Source organism: Crocuta crocuta, unplaced genomic scaffold, assembly GCF_008692635.1.
Source record: "Crocuta crocuta isolate KB4526 unplaced genomic scaffold, BGI_CrCroc_1.0 scaffold646, whole genome shotgun sequence".
NCBI lineage: Eukaryota > Metazoa > Chordata > Mammalia > Carnivora > Hyaenidae > Crocuta > Crocuta crocuta.
Window position 1 is genome coordinate 1,782,421 of NW_027530851.1, and position 18,499 is coordinate 1,800,919.

Genomic DNA, 18,499 nt, shown 5'->3' on the forward strand with positions numbered 1-18,499 from the left:
TTTTAATGTTTTATTTATTTCTGAGAGAGAGAGAGAGTGAGATAGCATGAGCAGGGGAGGGTCAGAGAGAGAGGGAGACACAGAATCCGAAACAGGCTCCAGGCTCTGAGCTAGCTGTCAGCACGGAGCCCAACGTGGGGCTCGAACCCATGAACCATGAGATCATGACCTGAGCCGAAGTCGGACGCCCAACCAACTGAGCCACCCAGGCGCCCCCTCTTTGCCTATGCTTATATGCTTCCCTCATATACTGTATGCAGGTCATTGAGTGTGGGCTCATCTGAGATGGCACTTTTCTCCTCAGGTGGTTTTTCACCCTCTGAGCATGGGGCTCTCTGGGTTCTAGATGCATGAAGAGGGAGACTGCAGGGCCCTTTGGAAGTCCTCCAGTGTTATCTCCACCACATTCTGTTGGTCAAAGTAGGTTTCAGGGCTAGCCCAGATTCCAAGGTTTACACAATAGATGCTGTCTTTTAACATGAGAATTACTGGCTATTTTTAACCTATCACAGAGGTAATGAATAGGTTATTTATCCCTGTATAAAGTCAAGATTTCAAACCCTTTGGGTTGTCAGAAAACTGATACCAAATTGAAATAAGAAAGCAAAATGAGATTTACCGTATACTCTATCTATAAAGAGTATTCTGGTTCTAGGTAAGTTCTTTCTCTGGATTGAGTTTAAATTCTAGTCTTGAGACCTCAGAATATTGAATCAGCACAGACTACTTTTGCAATGAGGCTTTGGCATTAAGTCCATTAGTAGAAGAAACATTATTAGAGCATTCTGATTGTGGGTGAAGTCATCAGGGCTTGCTTTATGTAGAGATAACTTCAGCATGTTGTTTTCCTACCTTTTTTTTTAAATTAAATCAAATCAAATTAAATTTGATTTTATTTTTTAATAGTTTGTTGTCAAGTTGGTTTCCATATAACACCCAGTGCTCATCCCCACAAGTGCCCTCCTCCATGCCCATCATCCCACTTCCTCTACCGTTTTCCCTCTTTTCTGTTTGGTCTCAAGACCTCAGATAGGATTACTAAAGATTTATGAATACAACATAGAAGTCTCCTCATTAAAGAGAACCACTGCGTACATGCCTTCTTGTTGGGAAGCCTTTCTTTTGTCTACTAAAATTGACTGAACGACTTATCATTTTAGTGCACAAGAACATGGAGCTACTATATTATTAAATTCAGTAATTCTAAGATTTAATGAGATGGATACACTGATTTTGCCCCACAAAATAGATTTTCCAGGGTTTAGGAAGGGAGGCAAGTAAACTAATGAATTTACTCCTTCACTCTTAATTGATTCTCTAACTTAGGAATGATAATGTTGATTTTGCATGACTTCTGGTGAATTTTCATTATTTATGGTCCTAAGAAACAATACTTTATTTTTAGCAACATTACAAATTACATAAAATATGGTCATTCATGATTTTTTTAAAGATACATAGTATAATAGCTAGAAATTCAAGGCCAGACTAACTTCTAATAGATAATAACCTGAGGACGTTTCCCTAAATAATGATACTTACACATATAGCTTGCTATACTCTGTTATGAATGCGTATGTATATTTTCATATATTTTTACTGATGAAATTATGTATGTCCTTATATGCACTACTTGAAATCATCACACCTGGAAATTTAAGTGCAAATACTCTCAAGAAAGTTAAGAACTCATGAATTATTTTAATTAGATTGTTTTCTTTGTAACAGATCTCTGACATTTGGCAAGCAGAGAAGGTCCGTCCTGTGCAGGGCATTATGAAAGGTGAGTATTTGGGAGATTTGCATCTAATAAGGATGCTTAGTGATTATGGGAGGTGAAAAATGAGGGCAGAAACAGAAACTGTAAGAAAAAGCAGTCGGAGAGGGGAGGTATATTTCAAGGATGAACTTAGTTTTCTAGAGATCGCCCAATAAAGCATTAATAAAAATTTAGTTTACACACTCTGTTGCAATCTCCTTAGTGTAGGAAGAGATTGCATTAAAGATTATAAAATGGATTGTTCTAAAAAAATCAAAATACCCTGACATGATTCACCTGAGTAGGCATGTCCTATGACACAAGAAAATTATCCAAAAAGTGCACTGAAGATTAAAAGTAGATGAGTACAAATGCAAATCAGAACTAGAATGAGTTATCATCTCAAATCAGTCAGAATGGCTAGTATTAAAAAAACAAGCCATCCCAAGTAAGTGTTTGCAAGGATATGAAGAAAAGGGAACCCTCCTGCACTGTTGGTGTGAATGTAAATTAGTACAACAACCACTATGAAAAATAGGTTTCTCAAAAAGTTCAAAAGGGAAATACCATATGATCCAGTTATTCCATTACTGGGTGTTTACCCAAAGGAAATGAAAACACTAATTTGAAAAGATTCATGTATACCTATGTTTATTACAGTATTACTTCGATAGCCAAGATATAGAAGCAACACAGATATATCCATTGATAGATGAATGGCTGAATAAGATGTGAGGTGTGTGTGTGTGTGTATAATAGACTTTTACTTAGCCATAAGAAAAGGATGAAATCTTGCTTTTGTGATTACATGGATGGACCTAGAGGATATTATATTAAGTGAAGTAAGTCACACAAAGAAAGACAAATACCATATGATTTCACTGAAATGTGAAATCTAAGAAACAAAACAAATGAACAGTCGAAAAGAAACAGAGTCTTAAATACAGAGAACAAGCTGGTGGTTGCCAAAGAAAGGTCGGGGAGTGAGGTGAAATAGGTGAAGGGGCTGAACAGGTACAAATTTTCAGTTATAAAATACATGTTATTGAAATGAAAAGTATAGCATAGGGAATATAGTCAATAGTATTGTAATAACTTTGTATAGTGGTCCAAATATAGAGTTTCACTAAAAGTCATAGTGAGAAATCAGCACTTAAATGATTTCCTTATCAGAAGGAAGTGGGAGTGGAGAATCTTTCTGGAACCAAAGGAGAGAGGAAGGGAGAGTATGACAAAGAAGTCACAGTCCAGTCTCATATTGACAGTTGATCACTCATGTTCCTTTTTATATAATAGAGGTGGAATTGTCATAGATACCTTAGACCTTGCGTAAAATGTCCATGAGGACTTTATAATCAAAGGTCAGAAGAGGAACAAACTTCCTCCCTATGCTGGTGGAACCTAATATAATAGTTCAAGACCAAATTTACTTGGGGCCAAAGACATCTTGTACAGCACTCAAGCATGGGTATAAAGTGACCAAAAAAGGTTTCTCTTTGCTGCTGGCCTTGACATGGCCTTCTGTGGTAGCTACGGTGCTGTCCAGCAAAGTTAGGTATAGAATGTATACATTGGAAGAAATAAGAGCAGAAGTGACACTAATTCATTTGAGATAAAAGTTTTAAGTCAGGGTAGATTTACCACATTCTCGTTTTAATGCTGTCATGATCATGGAAGCACTTGACTAAATTAAGCCTTTATTGGATTAGCTCACTGGGAACATGGTGAACAGCCCTCTCACTCCCTAGCCTCTGATGACTATGCTGGACATAGTGCATGAGTGAGAAACATACTTTGCAGCTATTGGGCCTCTGAGGTTTCACTTAAGTCAGATTCTGATTCCTTCCATCAGCATAGAATCTAGCATAAGCAAACCAAAATTAGTATGCAGAAGGGTAGTAAATAAGGGAATTAAAATAGACAGTTTGTATTAAGATAACAAAGAGGGAAGTCATGGATCATTTTCAGTGTAAGAGTCAATAGGTCCTTACAGATAATGTGCAAGACTGACTGAAAAGTGGAACATCTGGATCCTTTGGGATAAAATATATTTTCTGTTGTTGAATTAATTGAATGGATTCTTTTATTTCATGTCCATTGTGAAGGAATGGTCACCTTTAAAAAAATTTTTATTGATTTATTTTTGAGAGAGACAGAGACAGCATGAATGGGGGTGGGAAAGAGGGAAAGGGAGGGAGAGAATACCAAGAGGGCTCTATGCTGTCAGCACGGAGCCTGATGTGGGGCTTGAGCCCAGGAAACTGAGATCATGACCTGAGTTGAAACCAAGAGTCAGACGCTTACCTGACTGAGCCACCCAGGCACCCCAAAGAGTGATTACTTTTAATACCAAGTTGAAATACATGTATTTTGAAGAACTTGAACCGTTTGGCAGTTAATTTAATCTTTCACACTTGGCAAATGTTCAGTCTGTTGTCACAACTCCCTCCCTCAGAAGTGTTCAGTAATGATGTGATCATGGCACTCTGAACCCTCAAGTGTTAAGGGCTTTTAGGATCGTTTACATATTGGGCTCTGTGTTATGACCATCAATCAATGGGGGCTGGAGTACAATAGGGAAACCTATTTGCCACTTGAACCTGAGGTAGGAGAACATTTAAAGCATCTCTGAGAGAGGATAGTGTATACTGTTTTTAAAGACCTTGGAGGAGTTTCCAGTCTTCTATGTAGGCTTTTAAAGATGCAGAACAAATTTCATTTCACACCAGTGCAAGCTATGCCAACATCAAGTTTCTGTGTTGAATTGAAATTTCAAAAGCAAACTAGAGTCTTTGCCTAGAAACTGGTAAAACTTCTGATTTTTAATGTAAGTTTTAGCTTAGTTTGGCTTGCAAATTCATAGAATTCAAGAACTGTGAGGACTCTTAGAGATCATCTAGTATATATTATTTTATTTTGTACATGAGGAAATTGAGACCTGGAAGCCTAAATGGCTTGCCCAAGGCCCTATGGTCAGTGCTGAGAATAAAATCCACTCCTTTTCTTTTCTTTTTTTTAATGTTTATTTTTGAGAGTGAGAGCCAGAGCCAGAGCATGAGCTAGGGAGGGGCAGAGAGAGAAGGAGACACAGAATCTGAAGCTCCAGGCTCTGAGATGTCAGCACAGAGCCAGATGAGAGGCTCGAACTCATGGAGTGTGAGATCATGACCTGAGCTGAAGTCAGTTGCTTAACCAACTGAGCCACCCAGGTGCCCCCACTCCTTTTCATTAGTAGGATACTCTTGATCACACCAGGATTGTGAATGCTGTTTCATTACTTATGCTACTTTAAAAATTGGGGCGCCTGGGTGGCTTAGTCGGTTATGTGTCCGACTTTCGCTTAGGTCATGATCTCGCGGTTCGTGGGTTCAAGCCCCGCGTCGGGCTCTGTGCTGACTGCCAGCTCAGAGCGTGGAGCCTGTTTCAGTCTGTGACTCCCTCTCTCTCTGACCCTTCCCTGCTCACGCTGTCTTTCTCTCTCTCTCTCTCTCCTAGAAATAAATAAAAAATATTAAAAAAAACATTAAAAATTTATATCCTTTTGTTTCATATCAGTGGAATTTGAGAACAGCTCATTCATTCACTAGTTCATTCACTCACTCACTTATATTTATTTAATATTCCTTTAGTATCTTCTTTGGGCATTGTCCTCAATTCTCATTATCAAATTCCAATGAAGAACTCTTCATAGAGTTTAAAATAATTATGAATTTATTCATATCTTTGCATTTAATTTTGTTTTTTAATACTTCTTTATTGATATTGATATACTTGCATTTTAAAAGTCTATTCTGAATATAATAAAAGGAAGTTCTAATATTCCTGCATTTACTTTTGGAAATGAAGCCCATATTTGTTTTTATAATAGAGACCTTCAACATAAATTTGCTCTATCAGTGGCCCTGCTTTTATTTTTTAGTCATACTTGAGGGAAAAAAATTATAACTTGCCCAAATAAATAAGGCAATGTGTTTATTCCATGTATTAAGCTAACTTGTACTGTTGAAATTTATCCATTTATTTTCAACTTACTGCAAATACAAAAATCACTTGGAATTTGCTTCTGCACTGCCAATTGGTGAGAGTACTGAGTATGTATTGTATAGGCAATAAATTTATGTTTATTAAATGTTGTGAGAGTTCCACAGAAGAAATAAAGGTCACTGGTCTCCAGGAGCTCATAATTTAGTCAAGAAGAAGATATAAAGAAATATATAGACAATGAAAATTTTATGTTAACATATCCTTTCTTATCCCTAGAAAAAGGTTGCTCTTTAGCCTACAGATGAGCAGTTCAGTCAAGGTACCAGTCTTTGTTTTTTTTTATAGTTTATTGTCAAGTTGGTTTCCATATAACACCCAGTGTTCATCCCCACAAGTGCCCTTCTCCATGCTCATCACCCCCCCTTCCCCTCCCAGCCCATCTGCCCTCAGTTTGTTCTCGGCATTCAAGAGTCTCTCATGGTTTGCCTCCCTCCCTCTCCCCCACTATTTTCCCCTTCTTCTCCCCCATGGTCCTCCATTAAGTTCCTCCTAATCCTCCTATACGTGCAAACATAAGGTATCTGTCCTTCTCTGCCTGACTTAGTTTGCTCAGCATAACACCCTCAAGTTCCATTCATGTTGCTACACATGGCCAGATTTCATTATTTCTCATTGCCATGTAGTATTCCATTGTATAGATAAACCACATCTTCTTGATCCATTCGTCAGTTGATGGACATTTAGGTTCTTTCCAAGGGTACCAGTCTTTGAAGACTTGAGTGTCAATCCAGATTTTGAAGCAAATCTCAGGGAGATATAGGGAGAGGGCAGTTGAGGTGTTATAGTTATTCCTGTTCAAAGGAAAGATTGAGGCTCCAATTCTTCTTCTCTCTCTTTTGAGACAAACTGAATGACCCACTCTGTGCATATACTCCCTCACAATGTTCAGATTCACACTCAGGACCAGTTTCCGAGAACTCACGTTTTAGGCTCTACATCAGGTACCTGTGTCATGTTGTCACATTAGTTCATCTAATAGTTCTCCCATCTAGACAGGTTGGCGGGTTACTCTCAATCTTCTCTTCCATGCTATTCATTTTACTTACTACTGAAATGTAAAATATATAAACAATGTGTGTGGGAGAGGGAGAGGGAAAGGGAAGGTGAGTGAGTGAGTGCTCTAACTCTGGCTCTCGTCCCAAAGATATCACTTAATAGTCTTAGGTACTCACATGTGGTCCACAGACCAGCACCACAGACATCATCTTGTTAGAATGCAGAATCTCAGGCCACACCCTAGACTTGCAGAATAACAATCTACTGACTCATTTTAACCATTTCCCAAGTGATTTGTATGCACATTAAAGCTTGAGAAGCTGCTTCATGATATAATCATTTGGGGGAGCTTTTAAACATAGTGATGAATGGGGTCTATTTCAATCCAGTTAAATCAAAATATCTGCTGACTGGGGCATCTGTATGATTTAAATACTTCCCAGAATTTCTAGTGTGCCAGCAGGGTGAAACACATTGCTCTACTCTTTCCCAAATAGACCTAAAGATAAGAATCACCTACAGCCCTTATTGACAAAACAGATTCCAGAGTCTAGGTCTGGGACCTACTGAATCAGAAATCAGAATGTTCAGTATATTGAACAAGCCATTTGTTAACAAGAAAGCCTGGGAAAACCTGGTAATCCTTTGGTGTTCATCCCTTTTATCTGGTAACCTTGTGGGAGATCATTTTTGTCTCAGAGCCTCTCTGTCCTTTAACTAGGTGACAGGAGGGAACAGACTGACGAAGTGGGGAGGTCACCATGGAAAAGAGAGATTGTGGGATGAGATTCCAAAATATCTGATAGGGTGGGAGCAGAGGTGGAGTTAGTACTCAAGTGAGGCATCCCCTTATCTTTATCAAGAGCTATTGCTGCTCCTAGATCAGTGACTGATTCTCAACACCTCTAAGTCTCTTTGTTTGGGAAAGGACTGGTGCTGAAAGGGAACATTTCAGACAAGATAACCATAGTTTTTGCAGGAAGAGAGAGAGCAAATCAGAAAGATTAACTTGACTCTGAGTCTTAGGATTTATTATGAAGGGAAGGGGTAGGGACTCTTCAGTACTGGGAAAAGCTATCCTTTGGATTCCTTTTACTCATATTTGAACACCGGATTGTGGAATATTGATTTCAAGAATGTGTAGTCTCTTTATTGATAAATGTGACATAAAGGGAAATAACACATTTTTAATACTGGTGTGGATAATACTTATATTCAATATATCTGCCATCTTGACATAGAAAACCAGGTTGGTTTGACAGGTTATTTCTTCATAAGATTGTTAGTTGTTGTGCAAGATCTTGCATTGATTCTGAGAATTACTTATATTTTTATTTGTTATATTTTGTTAATAGGAAAATACCCTGTATTTTAAGTATCTGTATATTGAAATATGTGGAGCATTTTTCTAGGTGTTATAGATAAAAAATATTGGAGGATATAGCCCCTGCCTCTGAGGCATTTAAAATTTATTGGCATGGGTAGGGGAGATTGGTTTCAGAACTAGTGTTGCACAAAAATCAAATAGCAGTGGAGCAGAGCATATACTGAAAACCAATGGAAGATTCAGAGAGTATGTGCAAAAGAAGTTGAGGGTGCTGTTTTGCCTGCCTGTGCGTATTGTGCCTTGTGCTCTCCCTCTAAAAGATGGTTATGTTAACTAGGAGAGTATATTCTGTTTCATCATCTGTTCTCACTTTTAACTTTAACAATTAGTTAACTTCTCTGAATATTAGCTGAATGAAAAAGCTTCCTGGATTTCCCCTGGTTCAAAACTTAAAGGTACTTCAGAGACAAAATGACTTATCAAGTTTGGATAGCTAGGGAAATTATAAGACCCTAAGATAATTAGCCTTTGTAATATGCTCACAAACTGGACATTTGGCAGATAACTATTGTCCTGCCTTCTCATTCTAGCAAGGGGTTGTGATTTCCCAACAAAGGTAGAGGAGTTGCAAAACAGCAGGACTTTGCTACAGTTAGTAATTAATGAGGTGCTAAAAGTGCCAGAGCAGAGGCTCCTAGACGCAGTGTGTGACTCAAAGGGATAAGAAGCACCCAGAATTTCAAACAAGAGTGTCACTAAAATAAACAGAAAGTCAAGTAAGTCTAGTCTGTGGAATGGGAAATGGTCTATTGACATCAGGAGTCATCATACAACTGTGTAATACAATGTAATAAAGATTAGTCACTACATTTTGCAACTTGTGAAAAAAATGGAATTTTTTTCTCAATCCTACGGAAAGTGAGCAATTCTCTGCTTTGCAGTATTCAAGGAAGTCAGAATGAACTCTTAATGCCCCAGTGTTCAAATAAATAACCAATCTGTTATAGGTTCCCACTAGCATGACTTTCCCCTGCCTCTTTAATGTATATTAATCAATCAAGTTAATTATTAATATTAGTAGACAAGCCAAAGCACTTTACTAATCAACTAATAGCTGGGGACTAAAAGCCTAATGAGAGCTTTCTGTACTGGGAGAAACATTACTGAGAGAGAATGACATAAGGGGTAATTTTGGATCATGAAAACTGCCTAAAATGGAATGTGTTTTCCTGCAGAGTGGAATTTCTGCATACATTGGGATGAGTGTTAAAGGTATTTTCAAATTAAGGTTTTATGGTTTTTTCTTCCATGTTATATCCCAGTTTCTTTATACTGAATTTGGTGGTGACAGGTAGTGAAATAACACTGTAATAGGTCTACCAACATAGGCTAACAGAAGCTCATTTAACAGAGTTCACTAATATACATGTATATCCATATTTATCTATGTCTATATCTATATATTTATGTCTATGTCTATATCTATCTATAGCATATACACACATACTGTATACGCTTTATGTATTTTCCTCACTAGAATGGGAAAGGACAAAAAAGATTGGATGTAATTTGATTATCCTACCATGGATATTATTCCTATGAGGGATTTCATAAATACTTCTATACTTATTGATGTAAGGTACTTCATGCTTCAGTGAAGTTGAGAAAAATTTTATGTTGAATAAGTCTACCTCAGACTGAGAATGCACATGAAAGAAATCTCTTAAATGTGTTCAAGGCTTAAGATTTTAGGAGAATTAAGTAAGTTAATTGATTTTCTTTTTGCAATAGGGAACGAATACATGCATATCCTGCCATAAAAGAACTTACATTTTCACACTTACAAATGAATAATGTTGGTTATATATGTTCAGAAAAGCTGAATCTCATTGAATTAGGTTAATGAACTTTTATAGAAATTGTAGAAAAGTGCTTCATGATGGGTTTATTTGGTTTGATAACAATTGCCAAATGCTATCTCATTAAAAAAACAAAACCTGCCTTATACTAATGGTATTGCTGTGAATTCGGAATTTTAATACTTTAAATTACAGAGCCAGCATTTAATGATGTACTTTAGAGATCTCTGGTCCTGGTATCAGTTGGTGAATGAATTAGAGATATAAATCAGTAGTTTACTCAGCAGAAACATTTTTGCTCTATCCATTAAGAAACACTGGTTGTTTTAGCTTTTTTTTTTTTAAAGAAAACTTAAAGATTTTGCAGGAGAGGGAGCATATTGTATCATGAACTTTCCATGTTTTAAAATGTGTATTGGAAAAGAATTCACAGGATGAAGTCTTTTCCTCCAACATACTCTAGAGGGAGTCAAATCTAAGAAAGTTATGTTTAATACATTTCAACTGCTATTGGTTCTTTTTAGAAATTTTCTTGGTGGCAATGTTGTTTTGACCTTCTTAGTTAAGGTCTAGTCTAGGAGTTAGTTACAACCTGGGAGCTAACAAGGTCACATTAGAGACTGACTCCCTAAAAATTAGTGTCTTACCTAGAAAATACCCTCTTCCTTGGTCATAGACTGCATGAGTCAGACTGTGAACCAATGCATATTTTGGCATGAGTGGGGAGAGAGTGAGGGGGTAGATGTGGAGCAAGAGAGCATTTATGGCCCAGGGAAGATCCTTCCTCCTGGACTGGAATAATATACTCCACACTGTGAGTCTCAGCACTGCCATTAATTAGCTATATGAACTTGCAAATACCATTTATCCTCTTTGAAGTTCAAGTTTTCAATTCTGCTAAAATAAAAGTTTGAGCCAGAAGGTCTCAGATGTAAATGTAATAATATAATTTCAACAGAAGATAGTTTATGGTTTGTCTAAAAGCATGCCTTGAAAATCTGAATATAAGCCAGTAGCTCCTAGAAAAATCATAGAAGTCTAGCATTTTGTTCTTAATATCCTGAACAGGCACACTAAACATACACAACTAGACTATATGTTCTCCCCCCAACCCGCCCCGGCCCCCAGTACATCTTGGGCTTTTTCATGCTTGCTTCTTTTATTACAATTTTTCTTTCACTTGGAATTCCTTCAATTTTTCTCTATGATTAAATAAATAGTACGTGTTCTTCAGGGTTCTACTAAGCTGGCATGTGCTCCATGAAAAATGTCTTGCTTCTATGATTTCTACTTCCTCTGAACGTTCCTGGCATTTTGCTTTAATTTTTAAATTTTGTTTTGACATCTTCTGCATTACATTATAGTTGTTTTTCTGGATGCATCTTACCTCTACAACAAATCATCAAGCTCTGTAAATGTAGGGATAAAGTGATCTAAACTTCACATTCTTCATTTTAAGCAACATGGTTTGCCTATAGGATATGCTCAACAAAAATGTGCTGACAGAATGAATAAAAGAAAGCTATTGAAAAAGCACACCTAGTTTGTGAAAACTTTCTTAAGAAGACATGGAGTCAGTTTTACTGTCACGAATTGCAGTTTCTCAGGCTTCATACTTGAATAGTGACACAGCTTCTGTATTTATGAGGAAATTGGGTTTATGACATTTTCTTTTTAGGAATTAAGGGGGGGAATATTTTATACTTCTTTTTCTTTTGCATTTTACATATTTATTTCTAAGAAATCATACAGCTTCAGTTTTGGTCTGTGGCAACTCTAAGCTGGTATTTACTCAAAGGAAGCAGATTTTACTGAAAGCTTTTCAGATTTGCATAACATTTTCACACAGTCAACCTCCTGTAGATGTAGCCTCGGACATGAGGAGTAGTCAGCATTTTTCTCATCAGGCACCAGTTTATTTCCATATTTCAATAGGATCAAATCTCCAAATAGAGCTGGACATGAAATGAGAAATTCTTACATTTAGCACAAGATAGGTTTTAGGATTTTGCTTCACATTTTCTTCATTATTGCTATAACTTTGATTTCTGTCATTATGCCTTTTTTCTGTCTTCCTACTTTCATTTCTACATTTTCTTTGTTCCTTAATAGCCCACAGCTACAGCAAGACATTTATATACTAGGTGCCCAATACATACTTTACTTGCTTTGATTCTCACTGTTCGTTTTCTTTAACCAGTGTATGGAAAATTCAGGGAAATGAGTGACATATGTGGACTATTTTTTTTCTTACAGTTACCTCTACTCTCAGTGGCCTTTTTTATTACTAACTTATCATTCTGTATTTAGCTTTTATTTATGTATTTCTTTTTCAAGAGGCTGCCATTCTATTCCTTTCAGGTATTAGCTTACACTGTGGGGTATGCTTCCCCTTGGTAATTAATTAATCTTGGGTTGAGATTTTTGAGCAGGAAGGCCTTGTGTATCATCATGTCCTTCATATTATCATTCTACAAACATCCATGGCTTTACCAAGTGGCTTTACCAGTGGCTGTGGGCAGGTGTTCTTCCTTCTACTTACATTGAATCTTTTCGACTTTGTTGTGGCTTTCTTGCCTCCTAGCTCAGCTCAACTCGGCTCAGCTCAGGGCTAGAGATCTAGGTGAGATCTAGAGAGCTAGAGATCTAGCTCAGGTGAGATCTGCAGCACCATCTAAACTAGGCTCAACTCAACTAAGTGTGTGAGCACTAAAGCCAGTGTGATACTACTAAGAAGCAGCTGGCTGTCTGCCTTTACAGAATGGTATCATTCTTTTCTCTTGATTTTGGAACCTACTTCAACAGGCTGGTTCCTTATGCTACTGATAAATATATAAGTGGTGGTAAAGTATATATATATATGGCCAATATATACACATATATATATACACACACATATATTATATATTAATAGAGTGGAAATAAATTTTATCATGGAATTGACCTACTGTTAGTATTTCAGTTTAGATTGTGTCATCTTTTTTCTTTCTTCTTTCTTCCTTCTTTAGTTTCTTTCTTTTTTTTTTAGTTTATTTATTTTTTGAGAGACAGAGAGAGAAGCAGCCTGGGGTGGGGGGCAGAGAGAGAGAGAGAGAGAATCTGAAGCAGACCAGCCCAATGTGAGGCTCAAACTCACGAACCATGGGATCATAACCTGAGCAAATTAAGAGCCAGACACTTAACTGACTGAGCCACCCAGGTACCCCATATTCATTTTCCTTATTAGAGAATGTAAAAATATATTAATAACTATTATTTGTTTAGTTATTCATCTTAAATTCTGTAATTAGTGTATTAGCATAATTTAATACACTGACAGTGGAATTAAACACTTGTGTGCCTTCCCCCATGGGACACTTGATCAGTGATCTCCATCACCCTGTGAAATCACCGCATTCCAAAATACCCCTTGCCACTTCTGGTGTCACTGGCAGGAAGTCGGGCATTATTGCACCTGATCAGGTGAGATCTGCAGCACCATCTAAACTAGGCTCAACTCAACTAGGTACATGATGGTCCTCTCCCTTCCCACTGGTTCTGCATTCAGATGAGCACTGAGTATTACACACGGGATCTGTCTTTCCCAAAGATTCTTCAGATGCAATGAGTAACATGACCCAGAAGTACAGGGGAGTTAACTTATGAGAAAAAAGTTGACCACTGAGGAATAGGAGATGAGAGAGAGAGCTGATTCTCTAGTCCACTCCCCAGCCTACCCCCAACTGTTCCACGGTGCAGATGTTCCATGTGGCCTGCCAGGACATGTCCCCAGCTATGCTTTCCCATGAAGCTGTGCCAGCTCCTTCCTGCCCCATATTGTTTTTGCTTTCCTTACTTCTCTGCCTCATTTTCTGGTTTTTCCCACTCCTGCAGTCATTGACTGCTCTCTTCCCCTCAGTCAGGCATTAAGATCCAAGCTTTACCTTACCCTCTGTGTTTTAGGAAATCTGGGTTTTGACAGATAATATTTTTATTTTAAAATAAATCCCATAGAGATTTATAAAATATAGGAGTAAAAACAAAAATTCCCATTCTTTTTCCACTTTTCCAGATTTTGAATAGACATTTTAATATATTTAGGGCAGATAATAATATGTATCTTTTTGCTTTGTGGAGTTTTTTAAAAATATATAAATGGAATAAACTTGTATATATTTTTCTGAGTTGATTTCTTCATAAAACTATGACTTTTGGACATTGTTCTGTGCCAGTATATAGTGTTCTTTCTCATTTTTAAAAACACAGTACTCCATAGCATGAATGTACCATATTGATTTACCCCATTCCATTTTTAACTCACATTTACATGTTTCAAATTTTTTGGTGTTACAAATAATGCTGCAGTAAATTTTTTGGAAGGGCTTGTTTGGAATAGAGAAATATATAAGATTGTTGGACATGAGTGTTATGCACATTATAAACTTTACCAGCCACTCCTAAACCCTGCATCTCTTATCATCTGTACACACTTTTATTGTGATCAGTTTCACTGATTTTTCAAATTCCACAGCACTGGATAATAAACCTCTACTTACGCCATGCTCATATGTGAAAGAACATTCCATTGTAATTTTAATTTATATTTCCTTAATTAGGAAGACAAACAGCTTTTCATATTTCCTTGCCCCTAAAAGTTCTTCTAAGAAAGCCTGTTCCTATTCCATCATGCTATCTTTTGGGCCCACATGTATGATGAGCTCTATGGGAATTTTTGACTCCTTTTAGCTCTTCTTGCTACTAAGGTACTGATTTGTTAAAGTATTGGCTTTTATACAGGATTATTATTAGCAAATAATTATTTTTTCTTGTGGGTTCTCATTAGGTTTAACTATCAAGTAAGTATTTCTGTTTGACTCTATGCTTTATAGAGTTCAATACTTAACCCTCATTTTTAATATGATTGCCTATCAAGTGCCTTCTTAATCTGTTTCCAAAACATTTTTTAATTTTAACTTTCATTATCCTGTTATGACAAAAGCAGTTGCATACTACAAAAATGGGAATTTAAACAAAACCCTTCATACATGTTAACATTTTGCCGTAAAACTTTTTAGACATTTTCTATGAATAATTTGCAAAAATACACATTTTGTCAAAAAATGGTTCACATAATACCTGCTTCACATAGCTTTCACATAGCCTGCTTTTCCCACTTAACTGTGTAATGCAAACATTTCGTGAGTATATCTGTTTTTTTCATAAGTGTTGCAAGGGAGGGATATTTCTGAACATTAGAACATCTTCAGTTTTGCCTTCATAGATGAATAATAACTTGGCTCAATATTAAACTATTGGAACAGAAAGTTTTCTCTCAACTCTTTTTGCCAATTATTTTAGGGGAAAAAAGAGCTGTGTCAGCTATTCTTTTTCTCTTCTTTTTCTTCTTAATGTTTGTTTATTTTGAGAGAGAAAGAATTCATGTGAGTGCATGAGGGGAGGGACAGAGAATGAGAGAGAGAGAGGAGGGGAGAGAGAATCCCAAGCAGGCTTCCCACACTCAGAACAGAGCCCAGCATGGGGCTTGATCTCATGAACCATGAGATCATGACCTGAGTCGAAATCAAGAATTAGATGCTTTACTGATGGAGCCACTGAGGTGCCCCAAGCTTTTTCTTTATAGTCATCATGTAAAATTTTTGTCTATGCTATTTTTTCCTTTATGGATAGCAAGTCCATAATGTAATTTATCAAATCTTTTATCAGTTAAATTTCTTTTTTTTTTTACTTGACTGTTTCTTTCTTTTAGATATTCTTTTTGAGAAAGTTTATAGCATAGTGGCTAACCACAGACTTTGATGTCAGATGGCCTTGGTTGTTCTCTCCCTACTAGCTTTGTGACCTTGGACTAATATTTTTTCTTGCAATTTCTATATCTATAAATATGACAAGGATGGAGTATTGAGAGAATTAAGTGGGTAGAATGCATGTAAAATAAAGTGCTTTAAAAGATGCTCTTTAAGTGTTAACTATTGTTACATTCTTAGATATTTTTTAATCTTGCCTACATATCCATCATTTAGGTTTTTTCTTTCTCCACAGTATTTTGGGATTTTTCAAGCCTGTCCACTACATCATTGGTTTCATTTCTCACAGTGTTCATATCATCACTTATGTCTTTCAGTGTAGATTTTAAATATGTTATTGCATTTTAGCATGAGGAAATAATCTTTTTTTAATCTCACATATATCTTATATTAAACTAATATATATTAGATTAAATTTAATAATTATTAAATTATCAAAGTTCTCTTTCTTCCATTGGGGCTTAGATTTAGTGTAACCTTTCTCAGGTCTCCATTACTTCTTTTTCCAGAAGTCAGCTACCTTTTGTTTTGTTTTTTGTTTTTGTTTTTGTTTTTTGATTTATTCACTCTTGGTATTGGGCAACACACCAGGTGTGTGCTTTGACCTTTGGTCTCCCGAGTCTGTTTACTTTAGTGACGGTTAAGTCCACTTCTCAGACTTACGGCTATAATGGCCAGAATTTGTTTTGTTTTTAATTTCTGCAACTGTTTATCTAGTGTCGCTATCTAAGATGTGATTTACTTTTTCATTCCACTGCCTTCTATGTCATTTTGAGCACACATGCACATTAAAAACCACAAACTTCAATATCACCTGCTTCCACAAATCTTGTCTCTACCTATACCTGTCATGACTCACTTGTAAGAAGTATACTTTCTAGAAGTAAATGTGCCATTACAATTGTTCTCACACTTTATTCCGTAACCAGTTTCCTAGAGTTTGCAGGATTAGACTAGATGTAGAAAAGAAAGTCCAAATGGTGGGTTGGGAGGTGGAGTGGGAAGAAGCCCTCCACCTGCTTCTAAAACCTGCACTTACAACTAAGGATGTATAGGTATTCCTTCTGGAGAGTACGCTTCTGCTCTGATGAGTTGTGATGAATTACTTTCGTAACTAAACATCTACTGCATGACTTGATACATGGTAAGTACAAATGTATATTCCTTCCGCTTCATGGTGGGCAGTGCCACTGACTTTGCATTTAGTGAGGATCCTTCCCAAATGCTTCCTAAATCGTGGTGTTAGTTTACTGTCAGTCTTAATGTCACTGTTACGTTATCTTTTCATTTATTTTAGATAGTAAATAGTGAAATTTACAGATGCTTTCCAGCCTTTTCATACTGAATTATGTATATATGTCTTAGAAATAATGCTTTGGTATCAGATAGGGAATAAAGTTGAGGAAACAAGAGTAGTTAGTAGACCACATTCATGACATTCATGATTTTAACCTTAAATGAAAAATACTTGATCATTAGTAAGAAGATTAAATAGGAGAAGAAAGATTGAAGAGCTGTTTGGTGGTATAATGACAATACTAGTAATCAGTCATTTGTCATATCTGGGGAGACTGGTGAATAAGAAAAAGAGACCGACAATAGCTAACAGATTCTAAGTTGCACAATTGATTGATTCACTAATTTAATGTGTGTCGGGTGGGTAGGTTGCAGGGAAAGAAATTTAAAAATTTAGTTTTTGACATGTTAAGCGTATGGAGTCTGCTGAATGTCTGTTTGAAGATATTCAGAAGGTGGTTGTAACTATGGATCTGTGGTTTAGGAGATCCGTTGCAACAGGAGCGATGGGTTTGGGAATTATCAGCATATGGAAGTAGGATTAGAGTGAATAAATGTTGTTTGTAAGGGGGCAGATGATAGGGAAAAGCAGGACTATAGGCAGAAGATCAGTAAGGATGTTCAGTAGTCTAGGAAAGAAATTATCACTGGTTTTTCCCAAACAGTAACAAAATAAACAGAGGTAAGTTTCAAATTTCAGGAAGCTTACTTTGAACGTACAATTAAAAACAAGGTATGGAGGTTAACTACCTAAATGGAAGAAACTGCAGCAAGTGTAATGGAGCATAGAGCCTAAGGAAAGAAGTGAAAATTTGGAATGTCCAACATGAATAGGAGGCAGAGATAAAGACCAGCCAGAATCCAGCAATTTTTAGGGGTCATGGTTCTCACAATAAGTGATTTTTATCTTATTTCCTGGTTGTTAAGAAGGAAGAAGGTATATTTGTTAAACTGATAAAAGTTTGGAGGTTTTCTAGACAAGCACTGCAAAAAGACCAGGGACCATGTACTGGCAAAAACACAATAAAAATATGAGGCTATAGGGGTATAGGTTGTGTAGAGAAGCAACTAAAACAACTTATGTTGGACATGGGGGTACATAGTTAATATTCTAGGAGAGAAAAGTGAAGGTAACAGAGACCTTAATTTGGTTGAAGACTGCATGTCTTAGTTTTTGTAAAAGAAGTTTGGAGGAGATAAGCGTTGCAATGAATGGTAATAATAAGATGCTTGTATTTAGACTTCATTTACTCATTTTCTTTACATACAGGGCATGCCAGGTATCAAGTGCAGACCACATATGAATGAACAAAAGGTGGCTTTACTGTCCGAAGCAAAGAACAATAGGATAGTAAAACATTCTAAGATGTGATCTTTCCATTTTTGTTCATGTGGCCTAGCATCACCTAAATAG

General features: G+C 36.7%; 1 protein-coding gene across 3 annotated transcripts in view; it reads left to right on the forward strand.

The window, feature by feature from the left end:
* The window catches only part of LOC144235837 (uncharacterized), a 213,945-nt gene that overhangs the window by 6,725 nt on the left and 188,721 nt on the right, over positions 1 to 18,499 (forward strand). For all 3 annotated transcript variants that reach the window (XR_013336330.1, XR_013336331.1, XM_077769434.1), the window contains exon 3: positions 1,729 to 1,783. Coding sequence is in view for 1 of the 3 variants with exons in the window: in XM_077769434.1 (XP_077625560.1) it covers positions 1,729 to 1,783 (55 nt within the window). In the remaining 2 variants the exon portion in view is untranslated. The remainder of the gene's footprint in view (positions 1 to 1,728; positions 1,784 to 18,499) is intronic.